Consider the following 26,971-nt stretch of genomic DNA (forward strand, 5'->3'; position numbering starts at 1 on the left):
TCTAAGGTCTCAAGTATAGTTACAACGGCTGCCCCACCCTTCAAACCGAAACGCATTACTGCTTTACGGCAGAAATAGGCGGGGTGGTGGTACCCACCCGCGTGGACTCACAAGAGGTCCTACCACCAGTAATTACGCAAATTATAATTTTGCGGGTTTCATTTTTATTACACGATGTTATTCCTTCACCGTGGAAATCAATCGTGAACATTTGTTGAGTACGTATTTCATTAGAAAAATTGGTACCCGCCTGAGATTCGAACACCGGTGCATCGATCAACACGAACGCACCGGACGTCTTATCCATTAGGCCACGACAACTTCAAATCGAATTATTCGTAGAGAATAAATACTCAACTGTGTATTTTGGCGATACCTAACTTTAGTAGAAGTACAAAAACGCACACGTATCAACTTGTCACTAAACTTAATTTTCGAAAATTTCTTTCTAATTGCGACATTCTGGAAAATCTATTTTATAAGATTTTTCACAATTATAATAATAATAAAATATTTCTGATGTCCAACCAAAGTAAGCACCAATTAACGCCTTTCAAAACTGAAATTGGAACCCAAGCTTATCAATGGTTGGTTAGCTGATGGGCTGCAAGCACTCGGTCAAAAAATTAGTTACGTCTACAGGCATATGATTAAGTCTTTTCTGGTCATCTAAAACTGCCTTGACTAAGCTCCTGTTGAAACATGATGGTCAAGACCCTCAGCAGTGAGGAAACGGCGCGAGAAAGGAAAGAAAACTAACTAGTTCAGAAAATTAGCATAGGATGCAGCACTAATTATTTTTAGATTCTTCTACCTACAACGCAAGACCTAAATCACGCCAACAATATTCGTACTATCAATCTACCGAGCAAAACCTGGCACTCTGAAGCCCTTACTTTCTCCGTTGACCTGGTGGTATGTGGCCTAATAACTGCAGTCTCAGTGTGTCATCAATGTAAACTACTGCTCGTCCTTATAATCCATGGAGCCACACATCAAACGTGGTAGCTCTACGTGTACTTCTTATTGCAGACGCCCACTGAGTTTCTCGCTGTATCTTCTCAGTGAGTCGCGTTTCCGATCCGGTGGTATATTCTGCGAAGCACTGCTCTTGCTAGGGCCAGTGTTAGCAATACTCCCGTTCAGAGCTACTTACACGTCAAGGAGAAGCTGAAATAGCCTCTCAAGGCTATCAACATAGGTAGGGGGAAAATAAAATGGCAGTGACGGAGCATTCAAGCACTCTCGAATCAATGAAGACTCAGAGCGGCATACAGTTGAAAAGTAATCTCAGCACGGACAACGCTAACACTAGTGTGCAATCTTCGATCTCGGAGTTAAGTGTTGTAATGTAGCTATACTAGGCTCTTGTGTACGCATTTTAAGAGTCGTCGGGCAATAAATGTCACTGATAGTAGGAATTTGCACGCAATGCAACCCGTTATCGATACTTAGATACGATTCGGGGTCGATTACACAGATGGGCAAGACACGGATGAAGATTTTTGAAGAACTAAGAAATATCCCTAGAAAAGATTAAAAAAAACGGCCCTTTTGAAGGCCACATTACGATCTTATAGTTTCTCTAAGATTACGTCAAAACAAACATTTTATCTTACAAATTAAAAACTTTTATTTTAACGAAAAATTATTCTTATGAATACTTAACATAATTTATCATATCGATCGTACCTATCCGGTTATCGATATGCTACAATTCTTACGCACATCACTAGACCTCTCCATAAGACCTGTAAGTGGTAGCGAGACAGACAGATAAATATGATTTATGACTCGAAGCCTCAGTTTATAATGCGTCGAGTGAAGTCGAAATATGGCCAAAGTATCGATAATTCGCGGCTGACGTAGGCACGCTACCGTGGCCTGCACGTACGCTATCCCACATTACTGTCGTATTTGCTTGTAGTAGTTAAGATGAAGTAGGTATTCGATAGTATTACACATAAGTTATCGCAATAAGAAATCTTCCTTTCATATAAACGTTAAGCTTTTAGGACATGGGCTCTTCATCCTTGAGACAGAACGATGTGTTGGGGGCTGATGTCCTCTCGTTTTTATCTTAATGGAATGTGTTCTTTTATTACTTAAAGTAAGTAACATAACAGTTTGAAAGGTGGAGATTTAAAGAGGAAAAAAATAATCGAAAAAAATATTTCTACGTCCATTATATTTAATGTCATTAGTTTTGACAGTAAAAACTAAATACATTTCAATTAGTTTTGAGATTTCTCGTTCATTATTACAATAAAAAAGGTATGAACTTATTTTTTAAATGCTTCTCTTAATTAATTATACAACTCTCGTACTCCTTCTCCGAAAATGACTGACATGACGCTAACATCAGTTACCAATATAGAAAAATACAGGTAATAAAATAATTATGGAAGTATTATTATATAAGCTAAATAATAAACATTACAAAAATGTTGATACACCCACAGGAACCGCCCCGGAATATGAATCAAGAGTTTTTGGGTACGTGTGTATCAATAGTAAAAAATCAGTCTAAAGAAGTAGGTAAATCGTATTTTCATTGCAAATTGGTTTGCAATAAGTATACAGTATTTGCGGTTGCAAAATATAACGTATTTATTTCTGTAGGGCAATCAGAGCCCGTAGACATAAATGCTTTGAAACAGAACGCAAAGAGATTCGTGACTAAAATAAGCAAGCTGGTAGAATTCACCCCTACTGACTCACATCCTACAACCTGCTACACAAATTCATACTGAATCACAAAATTACTTGAACATTGTCTATTTTCTGCTAATAAGGAAATATCTTAAACCAAAACATCAAAATTTGATAAAGCCTTTTCTAGTCTCGAAAAACAAAACAATTTTTGTTTTAATTAAATCCATTATTCCTTACAGACAGTCGCGATACTTAAACACCGGTGCCTTTAAATGAAAAATTATAACCGAAATTAATATAAAAACTAATCTATACAGATCCCGCATTCAATAAACCCTAGCACAGCCTTGCGATACAATCACGAAATAAATAAAACAGTCTTCTTGTAGTCAATTATATCACAGTAGCACCGGCCCTCGCACACAGAATACATGGCAATTTCTAGTTTCGCAAACCTTAATACATCATGCACTATTACTCTACTTACATATGAGTACAGTTTTATATTCATAAATTTGTATTCAATTCATTCCCGCAAATCTAACTAAAAGGTATAGACAAAAATATTACTTCAACAAATCTGCTAACCAATTGCAAATGAAAATACGAACGTTTGGCAGTGGGATTAATGAAATCGAATTGTTAGATATACACGATAATTAAAAATCACAATACAGTTAATACTTACGAATAAGAACTTACCTAAGTCAAAATACGAGAAGCAGAGACAGACCGTATGCACTATGCCTTAATTCATTTTAGGCCTCTCTACAAGTAAATTTGCCTAAACAGAAACGACATCAAATATATTTTAGACAATTCAGTTTTTTCATAAACAGCAAACTTTTCGCACATCCACTCCATGAGATATTAAATTTTTAAAATGTAACCTAAATACTGATTGATATATTTCACTTTAGTCGCATACATTCATTTTAGTGGTAATCATTTGCCGTATTCCATAAATGGATTATGAGTATGTCATTTACAACGACTCTACTGAACATTAAAGATCAACACTGGAGGCACACAAGAGTATGTGCTAGTCAAATCAAAATATTTAAAAGTTTCGTCAAAATTTTTGTAATCTGCCGACTAGTAAGAAAAGCACAAAGGTCCAGCTCACGCCAGAAAATCATCTAACAGACACTCATGAAAATATGCAGACTTATGTTAGGCATGCTAAAATGATTGATAGGCATTATTACGAGTATTATCAAGGTAATAGTACTAAGAATTTTTAAATAGAGAATGGAAATTGTGAGTGCACACTATCTGTCACTGCCCACGGCACACATTGAAATTTCAATACACATATAAACTAGGAAGTGTTGTCGATTAGCGCGGAAGCAACCTCAGTCTTGTCACTCTTCCAAGGTGAACCAACAATGTTGCGACGCCCTGCTGTTCTCGCTATGTACTGAAATAATGAAATAATTACTGGACATATTGAAATTTATTAAAATCTCTACACTAGAACTTGGATTAACAATTGTATAACTGTTTATCGTTAACTTTGAGAAACAATTTACCCAGGGTGAGTTTTTAGTAGTGTATCGATCACAATTTCCAAGATATAGATTCAAAGACTAGCACTAATGGTAAACACTCATTTAATACCCTTGCTAATTATTTAAAAAAAATACTGGTTACTCATGCTTGTCCTCATCAGTGGTCACTGTAATCAAGACTGTAACTAAATCGTTGCTACGTTGAAATGTTACGGAAATGGACGGCCAAAAACTTACCCTATGTAAAATAATAAGAATATTATGATTCACTCACAAAGTCATCTTATGCTACCGACGGTTGCTCTATTGGATCATTGCAAGATTCTTCAGCTGCGACTGTCTTTACTTTAATTTCAGAGATTTCAGTCTCTGATTTTTTGTCGGTATTTACTTGCTCAGCCACATCGCCATTGGCACCATTCACTTCTTTACCGTTTTCAGCGGACAGTCGTGCATTTAATTCTTCATCTTTAGCCGAATCACCGTTTAAGTTTACTTTATCATTACCATTCGCAGAGTTTCCGTTAACTTGTGGGTCATTATCACTTTCTACCTTAACTTCGTCTACTTTTTCCACTGTCGTATCAGTAGCTTCTGTTTCATTGGCACAAATTGCTTGAACATTGTTTGTATTGGTCGCTTCTGGTATATTTTTATCTGTCACTAGCTCTTGTTCCATTTTCGTTTCTTCTACTTCTTTACTTTCAGAAGCCGCACTTCTTTCGTTTGTATCCAGTTTTGTTGTTTCCTTTTCGATTTGTGGCACACTTTCGATAATTTCTTTTCTGTGTTCGCCTATTTTTTTGTCAATATCTGCGGACTGTTCGTCTTCCTCGACTTTGTTCTGTTCCTGGTTATCAACTACTTCTGTTCTTTCAACAGTCTCTTCCCTTATATTCTCCTCTGTTTTCATTTTAATTTCTTCTTCTTTATTTTGGCTTTCAATGGCTAGTTCTTCAGACGGTTCTGCTTTGCGGTCATCAGTTTTCTCAATAGGACTACTTTCTGTATTTTCTAAAGGTACTGTTTTTTCACTAACATCCTTTTCATTACTCTTGGGGTCTGACACAATAAGTTGTTCATTTTCGCAATTTTCTGCTGTCGAGATTTTCGAACTAGCCACTCCATCTACAGTTTCACTCTCTCCTTTCGCACCATCTTGCACACCTAGTTCCATTTCTGCCTCAAGTATTTTTTCAATAATATTATTAGAATCAATATTTTCCGTGTCCATTGTCTCCTCAGGAATTGAGTTAAGTAACGGTTTCACAGGAATGCTGTCGAGATTAGTAACATCCTGTACTTTAGATAAAATTTCATCACATTCCTTATCTAAAACTTCTCCAACATTTTTTAGTTCCTCAATGTCTTCAACTGTTTCCGGTTCCTCGACGATAGGTTCAATGTCCTCAATGACATCAGCTACTTCAGTTAAGTTTTGTTTATCATCTAATACCTCTTCTATTTCAGTAATAGTTGTAGGTGTAGTTTTCTCTGGAACAGATGCAGCTTCTGTACAAACTTTCTCTATAGGGAGCTCTAGAGACTTTACATCTGGAATGGGATCCTCTTCCATTTTTTCAGTCTTTGTTTTCTCTTCAGCTTTGTCCACTGTTTCTTCAATGACTACTGGTTCTATATCAATAGCTGTGGCCTCAGCAATTTCTGTTTCTGTTACCTCTTCAACAATTGTTTCTATGCAATCATTTGTTCCCTTTGTTTTTGTCGAGTCATTTGCTGGTACTGAAATAGATTCTTCAACTTCCATTTTTTCTGGCTCTTCCGACGCTTTTTCCACAGTAGCATCCTTGGCAGTAGTTTCTACTATTAACTCTTCAGAATTTGTTTTACAATCGTCATTAACATCAGTCTTGGGTATTTTGGCAGGTATTTCTTCCTGAAACACAAAATAGATCTTGTTAAATCTATTGGATTTAATGAAATTTCACTTAACACAACAAAACATTTTTGCACTTGAATGGACACCTAACCAATAAACTTTCAATAAACCACAATCGTTAGATAAGACCAAAGTACTACAACAAATTTTTAAAAACAAAATTACAAATACTTGTGTATTAAAATTTTCAAATTTATATTTCTCTTTGCAAATGAATTATGAGCACTAAGGTTTGCAGTCATATTCACTGTAGCTATGTTTTCGAAAATTAACCGAAAAAACAACAGATTGATATAGTAGTGATAAGAAATGACTATATCAGTAACGTTGTGATATGACAATGAATGTAAAATAGTAAAAATAAGCCTGTTAATTTTAAATAGTTTATTTGTTTAAAATACACATTTTCATATACCAACATCTTTCATATTAGAGGATTCTTGTTTAAAAATTGATATTTTCTTTTAACAAATAAGACAGAGCGAAAAGAAAACAAAAACAAATTTTGTGTCTAAAATTATACAATATTGACATATGGCCATAATTTGATTAATTTATCAAGGCAAGTGAACGAAAACAATCAGATGTCTATATTGCTTATTTATTGTTGATAATTGTTAACATCTTGTAATATTTGTGGCAAGCAATAAATCACAACAATGGATTGATCTCTTTGAATTTCGGATAAAGACCATACTAAATTTTCATAAAATACTGTTCATAGTAACTTGTTACATTAAAAATGTAAATTAAAAATTTTGGAAAATCTTAAGAATAATATATGTCGGTGCAACGGTACTATTTGGTTAACTAAGATTAGTTAACTGTTTCCTTAATATTACGGATTTCAACAACTGTTTGAGACGGTATTCAAGAGAATTCTAAGCTACCTCCAATGTTCAAATACGAGTGACTATTGTCGCAGAAAACATTCTGGCTCGAAAAGTCGAACGGCGCGGAGTTCTCTGTTGTTATCGCTGTACACTTGAAATGTAATAAATGGAATTCATTGCAAAAGTGAGTCTTGATTACTGTCACTACGGAAGGCAATGATAATGATGAATAGAATGGCGTCCTATATTATTTTATTTATATATTATTCTATATAAACAAGAAAAAATCTACAGTTAGATAGATGCCTATGACAACTTTGCACACGTAGATAAAGTGCAATTATATCGCGTATTTTTTTCATAATTCCATTTTAAATTAGTGTCTATGAATGGAATACTTTGTAAGTACTAAAAATATTTGACTTTTATGGCCGTCCAAAATTATTGTTTCAAGTTTATTACAAACAAGTTCTCACAATTTAATTAGCATTATGAAATGAAATATAAAAATATATTTTATTAGATTAGATAGCGCTTTAATTGATGTTCATGTATTTTTGTTGTTATTTGAACATAATTTTTTTGATCTTGCAATATTAGTAAGTAGCTATTTTAAAAGGCAAACAATGCAAAGGCATTTTATGATAATTATATACATAAACTGAATTACAAAGAATGCATAAAAGCACAAAAATGCCACTGCCCAACTAGACTACTCACCTCACACAACATCTGGCTACATATTTATACTACAGAGTGCATGCATGAAGCGCTACTGGGGTTGTACATATGAAGGTCATCGTAGCACCTGAGTGTCGGGCTTGCGTTTGTTAGTAACGGTGAGCTGAGTGAAGCTGTGTAGTACAGGGTAGGCTGCCGCTGCTCCCTCGGCCAACGGAGCGTTCCCTTCGCGGCTCACTAGAGCCACGTTCACTCCGCTAGTCCGAGCCGCTTCTGCTTCTGCACAAATGTTAATTTTACTTTTAACTATTGAAATCCGGTACAACTTCCATGTAACTACAGATAAAATTTAAAAATAATAGTTTAAAAAAACTTAAAAAAAACGCTTTTTTTACAATAAAATCACTTTTTCTTACTAAAATTTGTTTTCTATTTTTTCTAGTTGGATTTTCTATAAGAGCGTATTTAGTTAGATTTTTTAAACTATTATTTATTTTTAATTTTTTAGTCGAATTTCAATTTTTTTAATTATGTATTGTCCTCGGTCCTTAAGAAGTATACCAAATTTCGAGTTAATCCGACGTTTTGAAGGGGGGTCAAAATCATGTTCAAAGATTCCGTTACAAACATACATACGTCTGAAGCTATTAAAAGCGTATTAAAATACACCTATTTATTAAAACAAATCGTGCACTACCTATTATATTATAGTTTGAAGATACTGTAAAAAAAAACTCGTCCTGAATAGCTAACAAAAACTGCCCAGTCTCACCCCATCCAGAGAAAAGAGGCGGGATACGATTAAGGGCACACAAAATTTATATCTATGTAAATCTATTTTATTCTTCAAAGATTAAAACTTACCTTTTTCAATATCAGTTAAAAACAAGATTTCCTCAGCTTTGCAACCGATTTTCTCGACAATGGCAGTGTAACTGGTAGCTTCCTGTTTAGCACCTACAGCAGTGTCGAAATGGCCATCGATGAGAGGAAGTAGGTCCCCAGCAGATGACTGGCCAAAAAGAAGTTTCTGGGCTTGGACGGATCCAGAGGAGTAGATGTAAATCTTCTGACCCTCTACTGAACGCCATTGTTCAAGAGCCGGTAGCACATCGTCGTACACGCTGAAATTACATCATTTGTGCTGATATATATATAATGTATTGAAATATTGTTTGGTTATTATAAAGCCATCCAAATAATGTAAGTAATGTAAAATAAATAAAGAAACTATCACTGACTGTCACTGGCAGTAGCGAATCAATGATTGATTATTTTTTTATGATGGCATTATTTTTACAACTCCCCTTCAACGACTTTAACATCACACCACAGTATAACATGAGACCACTGTGGCGGATTGTTTGGTACCATCATCATTCCTATGTCTGCAGGAAAGCAGTCAAGCGTTCCGGTTTCAAAGGAAGGGACGACCATTCGACAACAAAACAGACTTCACATTTCAACGCTGTCGGCGACATTCACGTTGTGAAATAAAATTTCTATATAAATAAGATATTCCGTCAACAACTGAATACCACATTTACCAGTGAAGTAATTAAAGTAGACAACCAGCACCAGCACCGGTTGTCTACCGTTTGTTAACTCTACCAAGAAAAAACAGACAAGTCAAGAGAAGATCATCAGAAAGTTTGGTCCACTATATGTTTGATGTAAGTTTTAAGATTGTATTAATTATTAATTATAAATTTTAAATGAGCAACTAACTGTCCCTTGATGTCTCCTTTATCATAACCTTTTTTCCAGATAAGCCCCTGGAGTTGCTTCAGAGGGGCAACTTTACGGTCGGACGACATCTGCCATTTGACATTCTTAACCAGACCCTCGATTTGATCCTCTTTAGAAGCATCCTGAATTGAAAATTAATATTATGCAGTAAAAAAAAATAATTAAATATTGCGGAAGTTAGGCAGCTCATGCTTTTACTGTGTAATTTTCTTTCTTTTATTATTTTAAATAGAATAACAATATATGAATTACCTAGTAAAGGCGTTACCAAGTTGTACTTGAACCACAGCTAAATTATAACATGGTACCCACCCACTACCCACCCACCTTAAAATGCGAAATCTCGATGTCTCATTCCTGATCGATGAGCATGTGATATTGCGCGAAAAGTTATGCAATGCGGTTTAAACAGGGTAATACCCGTTATTGCTTCGTAATTGAGGTTACAACCTCTCAATCACAAAGAAATGGCGGCAACCAGCTTTTATCATGAAAGATCTTCGGGCATCATTTGATTGGGCTAACACAGTCAGCAATGTCATTATTACAGTGAAACCATGTCAAATAGATGATGGATGCAAATAAACTAATAGTCATTGAATCATCTTACCTCTCCGGGAATGGTAACCAGTCCTTCAACACTCTTCTCCTGATCCTCGATAGCAAGCTTCCTCAAAGCGTTCACTGCTTCTTTGACATCCTCATCATCCCACTGGGCATCAAGAAAATCTTTCACATTTTCTTCAGCATAAGGAAATAGTTTGTCCTGTAACAATAACGTCATAATTGATTAGTTTACTTTTTTAAACCATCAAAACTTTGCAATGTTTTATTGTCAGCGCCCAGAGACATAACCGAAACCACAGAGGGAAATTCACTCCAAAGCCGAATGCTATGTGACAGAAAAGATCTCTGGAAACGCACTGTGGATAAACCCACTGCGTTTCTAGATAGTATGAATGAACTCTTGCTCTTGAGACGGGCGGTGAGATGGTAAAAACGAATATTCATCTCAAGCAATTACTCAGAGCACTCCACATGGAATATGATACAAAGAGAACCGAAGTCCTTCCTTAGACGTTCCAATCGACCCGTGGGAATAGGATTATCGACAATCCAGATGGCCATCTCCTGTATAGGCAGCTTGTCTTCTGTATAGAATTAAATGGAAAGTCTCATTCTCAACGGCAACGGTCCTAACGGTCTTTTTTTTTATTACTTAGATGGATGGACGAGCTCACAGCCCACCTGGTGTTAAGTTGTTACTGGAGCCCATAGACATCTACAAACGTAAATGCGCCACCCACCTCGAAAGTCTGATTTCTAACAACTTGTTATAAAAAGTATTTCCACTTTAAAGCGCCATTAATAGTTAATATAATCAAGAAATAATTGGTGCGAGTTTTCAAAATAAAACGGAAATTTGAAATATTCACTCAATTATGTTTACGACATATGGCGCAATGGTTCATAAATTCAAATGTATGAAATCAAAGAACGTCGGGCATGTCTCTTAAAAGTAGGTAGGTGTACATGCGCGAGTGAACCCCATTGATCGGGTCGAGCGTTCAGTTTCAAGAGTGCGCCTGTGATGAGAGTAAATTTAATTTAAATTGCATGAGTTAAAATTTTAGGGATGTCTCAAAATAAATAAATGAAATAATGTGTTTAATTAGTATTAAAATTATAAGCGGTTATATATTTTAGGATCAATTGACTAAATACTTTTTGCGAAATAGTGTCTAGTTAGCAGTCTGACGATAATTTAAGCTAAGCACACATCAAATGATTGTATAGATTTTCTTTTCTTACGTTTCCGAATGAGGACATAATATTGGTCGGGTATCAAATATTTAATATCATGCATTAACTTTCTAAAACAAATGAAATAATGTTGACATTAAACAAACCTTTTTATAAACGAATCTCAGAATTAATACAATAGACATCATCTAGTTCGTTCATTAAATATGCGTTGAATTTTTTTTCGGTCAGAAGTCTTTCATTGACCCTGTTCAGAGTTTCAGACTTTAAAACCGGTTCCACAATATGTTCGGATCACACCGCATCGCCAATCGTGATTTTTTAATAATCTAACAACCCTATTTTTGGCGCCAAGTAAATAGTGTTGGCAAATTCACGTTCGTTTAATTTATTATATACAGTACCAGGTATCAACGAGAATAAGCCCGAAATATAATTCTCATTAACTTTACTTAAGTACCTATTAATATTCAATCTTATATACTGGATTCGCAAGGGTCGATTTTAACAGTCCGGCTTGTTGCACTATAGAAATGGAATCTTATAAACCCCCAAGCGAAGCAAATTGTCTCTTCGAAATAAGGTGACACTACAAAACTTGCATACGACCCGTCATGATGTATGCAAGCGTAGTGTTCGCTCACGCGGCCCGGACCAACTTGAATCCCTTCAGGTTATTCAATCCCGATTCTGCAGGATAGCCGTCGGTGCACCAAGGTTCCTGAGAAACGTGGATCTCCACAATGACCTGGAGCTCGACTCTGTCAGTAAGTATCGGTCGGCATCATTGTGCCATTTCCAGAAGGCGGCACGACATGAGAACCCATTTGTCTAACTACACACCCGATCCTGTAGACCGAATGGTAAACAGTTGACGTCGCCCAAAGCAAGTCATTACGGATCCTCCCGATCCATTAACGATGCTTTTAGGCACCCCAAGCACCGGTCACTGTCCTCGTCGAAGCGATGGGTTCAAATGGGTTCGTCGAAGCGAATTAACCCATAGACACCGCCCACTGAGTTTCTCGCCGGATCTTCTCAGTGGGTCGCGTTTCCGATCCAGTGGTAGATTCTGCGAAGCACTGCTCTTGCTAGGGTCAGTGTTAGCAACACTCCGGTTTGAGCCCCGTGAGCTCACCTACACACGTTAGGGTGAATCTGAAATAGCTTTTCAAGGCTATCAGCAAAGGAGAACAAAAAAACGCCCACCATCACACAAACTAAAATAAACCATAAAGTTTATATGTGGCCCTAGCGCCGATTTTTCTTTGTTGGCATTTCAGTCGAAAGTAATGCTAGATTCTTACTTTTTCCATCAGACTAGGTCAGTTTATGAATGAAAGCTACTTCATTACTAGCTAGCTAGCTGTAATGACGAAATTTAAATATTATTAGATTTGTTTATACCCTCGTACGCTAATACGTAATGCAAGGTTATTTTCCAATCAGTAAAACTTTTAAAACATCAAGTACAATAAAGGTGGAAATTAGATCTAAAAATAAAGTTTTAAATTTAATCATTGTGAAATGTATTTGTAACGAAACTTTTAATTTGCCATAACGTGCTACCCAGCTGAAATAGCACTCTACAATGCGTATAATACAAGAGATACACGTTTAAAAAAAATCATTTCACAATGACTTTTTACTAAGCTATAATAGTGTATCTAAAAAATACTTTTTGCAAGCCTGTCCTCTTGTTATTGCTATACATGTATGAACGATCGGACGTCACACCTGATATGAAGCGTTACAGCGGAGCCTAGTAGATACCATAATATGGACATACCAATGTAAATGATACTCCGCTTGTAATATTTTATTTTTTATTATTTTGATGGGTAGACGAGCTCACAGACCACCTGGTGTTAAGTGGTTACTGGAGCCCGTAGACATCTACAACGTAAATGCGCCACCCACCTTGAAATATTAGTTCTAAGGTCTCAGTATAGTTACAACGGCTACCCCATCCTTCAAACCGAAACGGATTACTGCTTCACGGCAAAAATAGGCGGGGTGGTGGTACCTACCTGTGCGGACTCACAAGAGGTCCTACCATCAATAAAATCAAAGTCTCAATTAAGGCTATTCTACTCTTCAAAACGAATCAAGCAAATACACGAAGTCCTAAGAATACCGCATACTAATGAAATATAAAAAAAGACTAGATAGACTACATAAAATTTACTTTTCGCGGCGTGACCATCTCTTATACTACAAAACTAGGTGAACGAACTGCGTGACTTGCCGCCTTATCCAAACCGGATAGAGCCTACCTACCCGACCCAATACACTCAAGACTGTTTTTAACTCAAAATTTTGCTCCAATTATTTTTTAAACATTTTCATTCGAAGGATAACGGACGATATTATGAAAACTGCACAATATGTAATGCGCTTTAAATTTAAAAATAACACGAGAGCAATTTTAAATTGTAAAAGTGTGTTTACTAATAATTAAAATGGAGATATCCAAGCCCATATTATGTTGTGCTCAAGCGGGTACTCATGCTTAACAGCATATTCAAAAGGCGCTTAATTTAATAATGATCTGGGTGACAAATGTATTGACCACTTGCTAATTTGCTAACATAAGCTATAGCTTGCTAAATATTATTTTATACGCGGGACGGTTGGCAGTGCTATTTATAAATAAAAAAACGAAACAACGAGCTCAAGCTTCAAACGAGCTTAAAAATAATAATTTAAGCTTTAAGCAATCCACCTATTTTATTGGTGTGGAAGAGACGGTTTTAATCATAGACATATCCGACCCAGGCGACGGGGCAAAGCAAAGTCGCCGCCGTCGCCCGAGACATGTCTTATCGAATCTCTCGGATCCGGTCTCACTGCTTTTAGGCTCGACGAGTTAGTTTTGTTCTGTCTGTGTTGGTTCGACTAACTAAGTAAGCCATAGACACAATCCATTGAGTTTCTCGACAGATTTACGAGTTACTGGCGGTAGAACCTCTTGTGAGTCCGTACGGGTAGGTACTACCACCCTGCCTATTTCTGACGTGAAGCGTTTCGGTTTGAAGGGTGGGGCAACCGTTGTAACTATACTGAGACCTTGGAACTCATATCTCAAGTGGTGGGTGGCGGCATTTCCGTTGTAGATGTCTACGGCTCCAGTAACCACTTAACACTAAGTGAGCTGTGAGCTCGTCCACCCATCTCAGCAATAAAAAAGAAAACTTCAGTGGGTCGCGATTCCGATCGGGTGGTAGATACTGCACCACTGCTCTTGCTAAAACCATTGTCAGGAAACTCTCTAAGATTGAGTCCCGTGAGCTCACCTACCAGCCATGGCGTAGCTGGGTTAGCCCCTTGAGCTACCAGTGAATAGTTAGAGGGGAAAAAAGATGTATAAGACCATATGGTTTGTAAGTCTCTAGCTAAAATTAAAGAATAAATGATGGGACCCCGATTATCTGTAACTGTATAATTTACTTCTATCTACTTTCCCATGATGCATCCATGATATGTACAATTCTAATGTAACTAAGAATAACTAGCTGTGCGGAAGAATTCACGTCATGACGTCATCTGTGGCTTCCAGTAATAGCTTAATATCGAGAGGTCGTGAGCTGGCCTTGCTAGGTAATACATCTGCAGTAAGCAATTTTTTTTTTTCATTTACTTCAGATTTTGCATCCATATTACATTCATTAACATTTCATGTATAATAATAATAAGGAATAATCCAGTAGGGAGCAATTATGGCCCAGCCCTACTTTATTCAGAAAGAGTGATCAGATTGTTCTATTGCAAACACAAAAAGAGAGCAAAGACGAGGGTCACTGTTAATACAAAATTGAATGTAGCCTTGAACTTATATGTTTTAAACATTACTTGAACCTGGATCTCTATTAGCTCAATCAATTCAAAAAAGGTTGCAAACTCTTTTTACTACATTAGTAATGTGGTTAAAATTTAATTTAAAGTATTTTTTCAATTTTAAAATAATATCATTAATATTAACAGAACTCAAAAGTAATTACAGGCATTTTTGTTGAACTTGATGATTTCAATTTATGTTTATTAAGTTTACAAAGATAATAAAATAATTGTTGAGCTTGTATACCCTTTAGGCATCACCACATAAATGTTGCCACCCACCACTAGAGATGAGGCAAGTCTTCATTTCTATAACTACTAGAGAGATCTCAGTATCAATTTCATCCTAAAATCAATCCTTACATCTTCCACAACACTATTCAATGTTTATTTAGTCTGCACTTTTTTTAGGAAGTCAGGATTACTGGTGGCCTTTAGCCCTTTCCAGTTACACCAGGAAAGGTGGATATCATTAGCTCAGATAAGAGCTCACTGTTGTCTGGTATTGTAATACTGGTATCTTGGTTATTTGATTACATTAATTATTTACTTTATTTTTAAGTAAAGTTTCGAAAGCCCATCAAACCTGTTTTGCTTCTACGGAATCATGGTGTCATTTATATTTGTGAACTCATAGCAATAAAAGAAAATTAAATTGCAGTGTTTCTGATTACAGATTGTTTTCATTCTATACATATTAATGACTCTCCATCATCAAAAGAGTAATCTTATGAAAATTGTAATTTCCAATATCAATTGCTGTAATTGTAAATGCAAAATGTACTTTTCATCAAAAACGTAAAGTACACACAGACTAAATAATTTTATATCTTTTAAAAATTATGATTTTATCAAAACTTCATTATTTTTAATTTATATTGCTAATAAATTCATTGCTAGTAATAATAACTAGTAGTTAGTACTGCTAGTAGTAATAATAACAAGCGTGTCCTTGGTAGTATTTAATCTTTGTTATCATTCACTTTTCATTTCAGAAAAAGAATGCATAGTAATGTTGCCGCGTCTTACAAACGTTAATTTGAGTTTTTTGTCTTTGTCTTAATTCAATCGTCGCGAGGTGGGTGTGACTGAGACGGCATATACATAGTGATGCTTAACTGTATGTACATTTTTTACAAGCCAGCTGCTACGAACAGCTGTTCATGCCGGTAGTCATAATCCAACCTTGTGAAATTTGTTTCAACTAAGTTGAATGAAGACGTCATTTATTGAAATTGAAAATTAAAAACATTAAATTAAAAGCTAATCTATCGTCCACTACTAATTACTACGGCTACTGTTATTAATACCAGTTCAGTTAGCTAAAATTACACGAAAATAATGAATTTGTATTTTAAATGCAGGATGTAGTCGAAAAACGAATAAAACAGACAATGAAAGCGGCATGAAAGGGGGTAGGTACCATTTTGATTTCGTCCACCATGTTGCGAATCTTAAAACATGACTGCATTCTTTATAAATTTATAAAAGTTCCAATGCATATAATGCAGTTTATGTCGAAATAGATACGCAAATTAAACAAGAAACATGCATTAAAATAAAACACCGGCCGGCTATTCATCAGACCTACCTTAACAAAGCTGATCGATGTTGTAGTTCCTTCAATATCAAGAAGCAAAACTTTGCTTTTCTTAACAATATCGCCGATTACAGTATTCTCTTTTGCCATTTCGACAGATCCACACCAGCTCTGCCGGAACTACTTTTATGTATTTCAAAATTTATTTGACTAGAACTCACACGCTTCTCCGCAAAAAAGCATTGATTGAATTGAATGCAAGGTTCGCCACACACACGGAGTGAACATGATCAAACAGACAGAGATAGTTGCTACGTTACGGGTCTTTAGAAAGGAAAATACGGGACAGAAAATAAAATGAAGAGGGATGGAGATCACAAAAACGGAAGGATGTGTTTCAAAACAGTTCATCCAACATAACAACTAGAAACGTGTTACCAGCGACAAATGTTAATTTAAAGATCCAAATGGAGGATTCTGTAGATTATAACTAAATGCTCGATTTTCTAAGCAATAATTAGATTATCATATATGAGTCGTCTATTATCAAAGGCGGCAATCTGTACATTTGGACAAAATTTTTTTATTGATATGTCAATATAGATTTATTTGAATATAATCGTCTCCTTCAAAGAATACGATTCAAAACCTGCATTAAATAAAGGTTAATAGTTAACCTGTTATTTATCTAAGATGTCGTTCCGAAGAGTTTCGTGACTGCCAATGGAATACAAAGTCAATAATTCGTTTTTCTGATTTACCAATCATTGTCCAAAAGTCAGATTGCCGCCTTTGATAATAGTCGACTCATATAGAATTTGTTATACTTAATATTTTACATGTTACAATTAACAAAGATTTTAATCACTAGTTTTAGAACGTACAATAATATAATTTGTTATCATTATTTGAGGGTAATTTTGGAATTTGAAAGTCGATATAAATTATATTAGGTGATTTTGATTGAAGCTGAACTCGGTGTGAAATTTTTAATGTTTATTTTGAAACCTAACTTAGTAACGTTTGTAGCCTGACACTTCTCATAGATTTTCGACAGATACTGCTATATTAATTGGACATAATAATATAATAGCCACTAGACGTTTAGGGTTATCGTTTATCTCTTTTTACTACATACTGCATGATTCCAGTTGTTATGGCGATTTCGATCCGTCGGTAGATTTTGCGAAGCACTGGTCTCGCTAGGGCCAGTGTTAGCAAATTCTCTCAGGTTGAGCCTCGTGAGCTTACCTACCAGTCACAACGTAGCTGGAATAGCCTCCTGGCAACCAGCGATTACATAGGAAAAAAAATACCGTTATGCCAGCCACCGTTCCTTGAGCGACAGTGGAACTTTTCCGTATCCCATCCACAATAAAGCGAAAATGCTTTGTTTTCTGTCTGCTAAAAATAAAAATGAATTGCTGTTCGTTAGTCTCGCTAAACCTCGAGAACGGCTGGAGCGATGTGGCTTGAATTATTTGTAGAAGTCCAGAGAAGGTTTACAAGGTAGATAAATATTAAAATACTCGGAATTAAATAAAAATAACAATTTTGTTTTTCCATTGATGTGTCCCCCGTCGGACGGATTCCTTTTGTTTGTTTAAAGCTTATTTTATACAAAAGATTAGGTTTTTTATTTATCTATTGAGGCACTACGAAGTCTGCCGGGTCAGCTAGTCTCTTTTAGGTATATCTATTCTATTATCTCTTAAAATTGACACGTAGTAAATAAGCAACGAATGCATTGTCAGGAAAATCTGAGCATGTCGCTAGAATTGACAACTGAAGACGTTCCCCGGTGGTAATTGCACTTTATTGTGATCATCACTACGGGTATAGAAGGTAAAATTGGCGACCCAATATCCACTACTTCGATAAAGCGGCACGACACGAGAACCCTCTCATCGTGGCCGCCGGTAACTACATTCCCGATCCTGCGGAAAGAATGGAAAGCAGTCGACGTCGCCCAAAACACGTCTCTCGGATCCTCCCGATCCACTGTGCTTTTAGGTACCTCAAGCACCGGTCATCGTTCTCGTCGAACCCGTCGCTTGCGACGAAGGGCTCAACGAGTAAATTAACCCTCAGACACAGCCCACTGAGTTTCTCGCCGGATCTTCTCAGTGGGTCGCGTTTCCGATCCGGCGGTAGATTCTGCGAAGCACGGCTCTTGCTAGGGTTCGTGTTAGCAACGTCGTCAGGTTTGAGCCCCGTGAGCTCACCTACTAGTCAAGGTTACGCTGGAATAGCCTCTCAATCCTACGAGCTTAGGTAGGAAAAAAAAAAACAATCTCCAACTGTTGTTTCAGATCGCATATGATTTTTATTTTATATTTTTTATCACGCTTAAATAGATTTTCTTTTACAATAGGAATAGGGCTCGTATCAGTGTCTATAGCTGAAGAGAAGAAAATCACTGTCTGGGTTGATGTTGCATTTGTTTGTTAAGTGGTTGTTTTATTCATAAGACATTTGTTTCGGGAGTGAACAGATGAGGTGTTAAAATTTATAAAGTTATTTTATTGTATAATTCTACATGTAGCATATTCTACATTGGATACTATGAATTTCCTGGTATAATTGCGAGAAAGTCGAGGGCAGAATTTCCTATGTTGTTTTCCTTGCGTGTACGCTTGCGGAAGTTGAAAATTCCTTCGATCTGCGTTCTTTACTATCACAATTAAAGGCCATAGCGGCCTAATTCTGCAAAAATTATTTAGCAAAATAAATATTTTTATTTTGTTTTTATTGAAAAAAAAAACTGTTGTACGGACTCACTTACCACCAGTGTGCTTAGTGCGAGGTTTTTAACGTTCTCGATAGCGTAAAAGTTAACTCAAATTTGTATGAAGTTGGAACGTTTGCCGCTAGGGGCGCTCTTCCAACTCTTTACTAATTTGAGTTGTCTTTCGACATCGAGAACGTTAAAAAAATCGCACTAAGCACACTGGTGGTATTAAATGGTTATCAGAGCTCATTGACATCACGTGAATGTCGCCACCCACGAGGAATCTGATTCAAATCTCCATTGTAAAGGCCTGTCACTCCCTTCATAGCGGAACGTAAATGGTGCAAATAGGCTGTTCACCGTAAATTAGCATTTGTTGTTTTCGTTGTTTTGATTTTCATCGCACGATATTATTGCGAAAGTCGTACGTGAACAATTGTTATCTAGGAAATTCCTTACAAAAACTGGTACCGGTCTCTAAGATCTAAACACCGGTATAGCTGCATCACTTGACAATGGTGTACCGAGCATCTTATCCTTTAGACCACAAAATATATCGAGGGCACTGAGTAGGTTAAAAAACAGAATATATTATATTAAATTGTTATCATTCAGTGATTTTTGCATTTAATTCCATAGCCAATGCACAAATCTATATTATACTAAAACAAACATTTGTTTAAAATAATTTATTGTAAAACATTTCATATATTGTTCAATTAATACCTAATTTACAGTACCTAACAAAACAGAGTACATGTCTTGCGTAATATCATTTATGAAAATGAATAACTTGTTAAGGCCATTTAAGATTAGATTCATTTAAATCTAATATTATTTAGTGAACTTTCTTATTAAACAATTACACCTTCAAATGGTCTAACAAACTATTCTTGGAAAGCGTTTGCTTGTCTGTCGCTTTCAGTTTCTTCATAAGTCGAGGCGTGTCAGGTTTACTATCCGCCTTTCTTTTCATTCCCTGTAAATTTACATGATTTATGTGTTTAATTACATGTTAGAATCTCACAAACAGCTCTTCTTTTTTTTAAATAATTTAAGATATGTTTTCTGCAGGGCCATTAAAAAATATTAAAGAGATACAGATTTCGACGAGTATCGAACTAGATCACTGGGGCGATTTTTTGATTGTTTTATAAATTAACACTAAAATTTATTTGAAACCAATGGCCGAAATTTTAAGCAAAGTATTGTTGCCACTACATTACATGAAAAATCTACCTAATTATATGGTAGCTTAAGATAATAATAGGTTTAAGCTATAGCTTTTAGCGGTAGGCAGTGGCTTGGCTCTGCCCCTGGCATTGCTGAAATCCATGGGCGACGGTAACCACTCACCATCAGGTGGGCCGTATGCTCGTCTGCCTACAAGGGCAATAAGAAAATAAAAAAAACGCTAATTTTCATAAAAGCAAACCTTTGGTTCTTTATCAGGTGTAACGGAGGAAAAGACGAAGTTTCTTCTGTTGGTAGGAACTAAAGAGCCAACTTTAGGAGAATCGTCATTGATCGCCAATGGAGTTGCAAGCGCCGCTAAACGGGCTAGAGCACCGTTACCACGTGTTAGTAGTGAACCATGGTAGTTTTGCTGAAACATTTTTCGCTATCAACACATTTGTTAAAAGAACAAGGCAACATTTTAAGCATTACATTATTTTTTATGTTAAAGTTTTATGAAATAGAGTAATAGAGACTTTGTACAGTCATGTCGAAACTGATCAAGGTTTCACCTCTGGTATTCATTATTGTAATGTTATGTAATATGGCAAAATCATTAAATCCACTGACTTGTATGTTTCATTTGTAAGTACAGGTTTCATTATGAAGGCTACAAACGGTTGTCTTTTGTACAATATAAATATAACTTCAAACTCATCTCTCAAAGTGATTTAATAAACATTCTAATGTCCACAGACTCCGGTAACCACTTAATAGCAAGTAGATCATGAATTTGTTGGCCCATACAGCAATCAAATAAGAACATAGGCTAACTTTCAGGATTTCAGTTAATGTTCGTTTTGTACACAATTTAGTCAATGGTCAAAAATAGTTTTAGATAGATATAATATAGAGGGGAACAATAAACAACAAGTTTTAGTTTGGGGTGAGCTGAGGAAGTGCATGCAAATATACATATAGTAAAACTTAAAACAAGATTTTCTTTTGTTTTTTTACGAATTGGTACCTGGAATATAGAATAAGCCTTCTTTGGACTAGGTATATCTCTTGTCGATTTCTTTTCCGCGCTAATATATTTTTCTTGGTCTTCAGTCTTTCGTGTGTCAGTCTTTTTCATTTCTTGAAGCAATGTCGACATTGTCTTCGAACATAAATTAGCTTTAATTATAGTTGTCCGATCTATACTTATGTTGCAGTCTTCATTGTCATCTTTGCTTTGCTAGAAACAAACCATTTAAATATTATTTTTTCTAAAACATACTATTGGCTCACACAGTCGGCAGCGGAATTTAAATTTTGACATCTATGGCGTGTCCTGTCCTGTGATGAGTTTCAGCCTATACTACTGATGAATAGGTACTCAAAATTCGCAATGTACTATGTGTACAAAAACCTCGTCTATGTTGGTAGTAAAACTATTCAGTGTTTGATGGAATCTCATTTCTTTTTAGCAAGTAAATGATATAGTCCCCGGCACGTAACTTGGCAAGAGTCGTTAGATGCGCAGAAGTCGTTTTTTAGGTCTCTTTGGTTGTCAAGCGGGACGCGGGGAAAGACGTAGCACCGTTCCGAGCGCGCGATTGGTGAGTCAGTCGACCCTCCCCTCCCGCACCGCGTCCACGTTCCGTTCGCTCCCGGCTACACATGCGCCTACTAAGTTGTAGGATACCCTTTTTTATATTAAGTTTTTGTTAGGAGTTGTTATTATTGTTTAAATTTAGTTTTTGTTACGAGTGTTATTGTTTTATATTTGTTTGCAATGCCAGGACCAAATACCAATGACCATATCGTAGATTCAGTCACTGAGCGTTTTATTATTTACGCCAGTGACGACAGCGACTCTTCGTTATGTCGACGATGAGGAGCCAACTCCTTCCCCCAGCTCAGGTGCTACCATAAATTTAATGCAAGGGGTAGCACTATTAGAAAATGATAGTGACGACGGCGACACATAATTTTTAATATTAAGTATATTTTTTACAATAAACTTCTTTAACTTTTAATTGTATTTTATTTATAACACCTAATACACTTCACGAATTCCTCTCTTTTCTTTTACTTTCTTCAAAACACACAGGCTTAAAAATAAGTTATGGCAAATAAACAATAAAATAAAATAAAATTAAATTATATGCGGGCAATAAAAGTGACCATTTTTTTGTTGCAATGTGCACTATGCGCGACATTACCCCCACTACACCAAAACCTTGCCAACTTACGTGCCGCTTACTATATTAAATTATTTTTTTATTGAATTTACCATCTGTTTTAAAAATATCTCCCTCTCGTGCCTCTGTTTTCTCCATTGTTCTTCAGATTCAAAGTCTTCTTCTTGCGTATCAGTGTAATCACCCACAATTGTACCCATTTGTTCATCGTCCTCTGAAAAATAAATCATGATCCCAAATATTTATTGGATTGAAATCGTCTGTCATATGAACAGTTGTGAACATTTAAAATTGGATGGAAAATAATTATTTCTATTGGAATAAGAGCTAACCTAATCCATATAGAACACAAAATCCAAAAATTTTACAGAAAAATAACTAAAATGAGAAAAAATGTATTTGTTTTCATACCATTATTTCTCCATCTGAATTTCCGCTGACGATGCCCATCTCCGAGATCACCGTCTTCGAACAGCAGTTCTTGAATAATACGCACTTCTCGTTTGTCTTGATCCATTACGTCGCGCCTGAAAAAAAGTTAAAAACCATAAAATATACGTCACTCAATTAATAAATAAAAAAAAAAAAACTTGTTGATTAGGAACTTATGGGCTTTAATAACTGACTTCACTTTATCAGTTCGGAATGTAATTAGAACATTATGAAGTATGGAAAAACAAATATGAATGACTTGTCGCTTTTCTGGTACGGGTGACAGTGACTCTAAAATGAAGTCATCATGGGCTAAAGGATAAGATGCCATGTTCAAATTCCTAACACACGTACCGATTTCTTAAATGACCCTACTATAGGTAGGTATAGCCTACCAATGTAAGATGGCAAAATACCCTCTCATCAGTAAAGTATGTAAGGTCAGATATCTTCGACCATCCGAATTTTGTTTGTACTTTTTATGCATCTAACTAATACATACATGTGTATCTGTCCAAGTTCCCTTTGCAGTTTCCTCTGATTAAATGTCTCATCATCTCCTTCTTCTCGTTCCATACGGTCGAGACCAGCCTCGTCTTCATCGCCGGAACCAATCCACTCATCTTCTGAAGTCAATTCTGCTTCATTCTCGAAAAACTCTGTCGTTGTACGTTTTTTCTTAGTGTATTGAACTTTGACTTCCACCTTAAATTTGATGTTGAAATGTTACGTTAATATAACAATACACGTTTGGAAATATTTTGGTTTTTATCTTAGAAGAATTTTAAAACGGAAATAAACGTACTTAAAACCGTAGGCAAACATTGGTATATAATTTTGCTATGTTTAAAACAATTTGGTTGTAGTTCGTTTTTTTTATTGCTTATTGCTTATTGGGTGGACGAGCTCACAGGCCACCTGGTGTTAAGTGGTTACTAGAGCCCATAGACATCTATGACGTAAATGCACCGCCCACCTTGAGCTATAAGTTCTAAGGTCTCTGTATAGTTACAACGGCTGCACCACCCTTCAAACCGATCGATGAATGATCGATGATCGATGTATTGAGGTAAGTTTAGGCCTTCATTTAGGATTTCATTCATTGAAGTAATTTGTGTTTTTTAGGGTTTATTGTGCGTGTGATTACGTAAATTTAGCTATATTACTAAAAGAATAAATATGAATATGTACATGCTTTTTTATTATTAGCAGAAGCATGTGGGGTACTCTTTAATAACCCTCCAAAACAATGCGGTAGTTGAAAAATTTAGCGGAATTTATAGTGGACATTACGGCTTACATAATATCTCACTTATCTATTATTTACTTAAAAAAATCATACATAATTAAAACTATTTGAACGGTTTAGTCTCTGCTTCCTACATTTGTAATACTTTCGAATTTAGAAAATGCAGAAAAGACTAAAATGTGTGACTGTCATCTTTTGGTATTTAAAAATCTAAATATGTATTAGTGTTAATCTTTAAAATAATAAAATGCATTATTTTTTTATTGCTTAGACGGATGGACGAGCCCACCTGGTGTTAAGTAGAGCCCATAGACATCTACAACGTAAATGCGCCACCCACCTCGAGATATAAGTTCTAAGGTCTCAGTATAGTTACAACGGCTACCCCACCCTTCGAACCAATAAAATGCATTATTTTTTTATTGCTTAGACGGATGGACGAGCCCACCTGGTGTTAAGTAGAGCCCATAGACATCTACAACGTAAATGCGCCACCCACCTCGAGATATAAGTTCTAAGGTCTCAGTATAGTTACAACGGCTACCCCACCCTTCGAACCGAAACGCTTCACGGCGGAAATAGGCAGGGCGGTGGTAACTACCCGCGCGGACTCACAAGTGGCCCTACCACCAGTAATTACGCAAATTATAATTTTGTGGGTTTGATTTTTATTACACGATGTTATTCCTTCACCGTGGAAGTCAATCGTGAACATTTGTTGAGTACCTATTTCATTGGAATCATTCATTGGACCCAAAAGCCGATGAAGTAAAGAGATGAGATGAAGAAGAAACGCCAAACGTAGAAACAGGAAAGTCTATGGCATGTTACAATGTCTTTATGAGGAGATATAGTCCAAGGAGGGTTGACGTAAAGCAGGTGGCCGGTCCTAGTACATGATTGCATAGAGATTGACAGGATTGACAGGAACTTTACAGTTTTTGCATCTATGGTGTTATTCGTTGAAATATAAATTTCGTGCTTATATTTAATTTCAAATAAATTTTAATTATGACTAGAGCTCGCAATAATCGAAGAAAACACTATAAAACATTCATTCATTCCCATAGATACGAATGAGTCATTCGGCCGATCTTCTAAATGGGTAGCGATTCCGATCCGGTGGTCTACCAGAGAATCACTGCATTTGCTAAGGCTAGTGTTAGCGCGTTTTCTGAGGACGAGTTCCGTGAGGTCACCTACCCGTCCCGTAATAGTCTCATAAAGGGTACCAATGATTAAGTAGAGAAAAAAAAACATTCATTATTAAGCCTATATCTAACAATATACCACAACATTGTGCTTTTATATTTAAATTATATGGACCATTACTTTTACCTATTTTTTTAGAATATAATTACTCCAGTTAATAGTATCTAGACAAGTGTGAAAGACAAAAATATTTGTAAAATTATTTTATACCTCATTTTCCTCAGAATCATATTCTACTATTTTATCATTTCTGTCAGCATCATCATCATTATTATCGTCGATTTCCGATTGATATTCTTCCGTTTCTTCTAATTCTTCGTCTTCATCTTCGTCATCTAGAATAGAAATGTTTCATTTTAATGACTTTTTTTTTATTTTATTTTTTTTGTTGCTTAGATGGGTGGACGAGCTCACAGCCCACCTGGTGTTAAGTGGTTACTGGAGCCCATGGACATCTACAACGTAAATGCGCCACCCACCTTGAGATATAAGTTCTAAGATCTCAGTACAGTTACAACGGCTGCCCCACCCTTAAAACCGAAACGCATTACTGCTTCATGGCAGAAATAGGCAGGGCGGTGGTACCTACCCGCGCGGACTCACAAGAGGTCCTACCACCAGTAAAAAATAGTAGATAGTAGTAGATGTGTCGTAATATAAATGGACTTTGATTCTGCCCAACTTGAGACATGAAGTCAAAGTTTCGATTACAAAAGAAGCCTCATCTAGCCAACCCTTAAAATAGTGTGGCGCGGACCCGCATGAGGCTCTACCTGCTAGTTTTGAGGTTTGATTTTATTATAATTTAATGTTTTCAAGATATTTATTATCAGTTGGTCTTAAATTTGAGAAATACATGTATATCTCACCTGAAATCTGCAAAGCTCGCTTTTCGCGTTTCTTCTTTTTATGATTTTTACCAACTTTGGCTTCAGTTTTATTTTCTTCATCGTCCGAATCAATGATGAATTTCTTTTTAATATTCGAATCTAAGCTCCCACAAAAATATTTATTTTGTTTTGGGGTATCAAATTCGGGATCATGTAATTCATCAAGTATTGATTGTAGAAGTATTCCATCGTCTTTGGGCTTTACAGTGTTAATAGCATCAGAATTATTAACTGTTTGCGTTAAATCTTCAGCACTGTTTTTTTCTTGACCTGACGACATATTTATATCATTCTTGCCTGCAAATTCCTCATTAATAAAATGAAGTACATTTTTATCTTCTTCATTAATTTGGGAAATGAATTCATTTTCGTAGAACTGGCCGGTGCAAAGGGCTAAAATATCTTCGCCGATTGGCTGTGAGGTTGACGCTTGAGAATTTTGTGTGTTTAGTAATTTAGATGGACCCAAACATTCTTTCCATCCTTTAGTATCAGATTCTTTGAGGCTCTAAAATATAAAAATATAAAATAGGTTAGAGATAACTTTGATATTATTAACACCAAATCATCATATGAGAAGTCGTTCTCGGTTCCCTTTCCACTAGGCTAATTTTGGTATTTA

At 36.0% G+C, this 26,971-nt stretch overlaps 1 protein-coding gene across 1 annotated transcript in view; it reads right to left on the reverse strand.

Annotated features, from left to right (window-relative positions):
* Positions 1-2,173: 2,173 nt before the first annotated feature.
* LOC101743216 (claspin) overlaps positions 2,174-26,971 on the reverse strand; it is a 36,052-nt gene continuing 11,254 nt past the window's right edge. The window contains exons 10-24 of the mRNA XM_062676223.1: positions 26,329-26,857; positions 25,670-25,794; positions 23,501-23,703; positions 22,978-23,093; positions 22,659-22,780; positions 21,405-21,617; positions 20,637-20,807; positions 20,067-20,180; positions 16,522-16,641; positions 9,940-10,095; positions 9,309-9,451; positions 8,445-8,704; positions 7,708-7,859; positions 4,441-6,063; positions 2,174-4,075 (exon numbers count right to left, since the gene is read on the reverse strand). Of these exons, the coding sequence (XP_062532207.1) occupies positions 4,450-6,063; positions 7,708-7,859; positions 8,445-8,704; positions 9,309-9,451; positions 9,940-10,095; positions 16,522-16,641; positions 20,067-20,180; positions 20,637-20,807; positions 21,405-21,617; positions 22,659-22,780; positions 22,978-23,093; positions 23,501-23,703; positions 25,670-25,794; positions 26,329-26,857 (4,038 nt within the window). The 3' untranslated portion in view covers positions 2,174-4,075; positions 4,441-4,449. The remainder of the gene's footprint in view (positions 4,076-4,440; positions 6,064-7,707; positions 7,860-8,444; positions 8,705-9,308; positions 9,452-9,939; positions 10,096-16,521; positions 16,642-20,066; positions 20,181-20,636; positions 20,808-21,404; positions 21,618-22,658; positions 22,781-22,977; positions 23,094-23,500; positions 23,704-25,669; positions 25,795-26,328; positions 26,858-26,971) is intronic.

The sequence above is a fragment of the Bombyx mori genome, chromosome 25, assembly GCF_030269925.1.
Source record: "Bombyx mori chromosome 25, ASM3026992v2".
Lineage (NCBI taxonomy): Eukaryota > Metazoa > Arthropoda > Insecta > Lepidoptera > Bombycidae > Bombyx > Bombyx mori.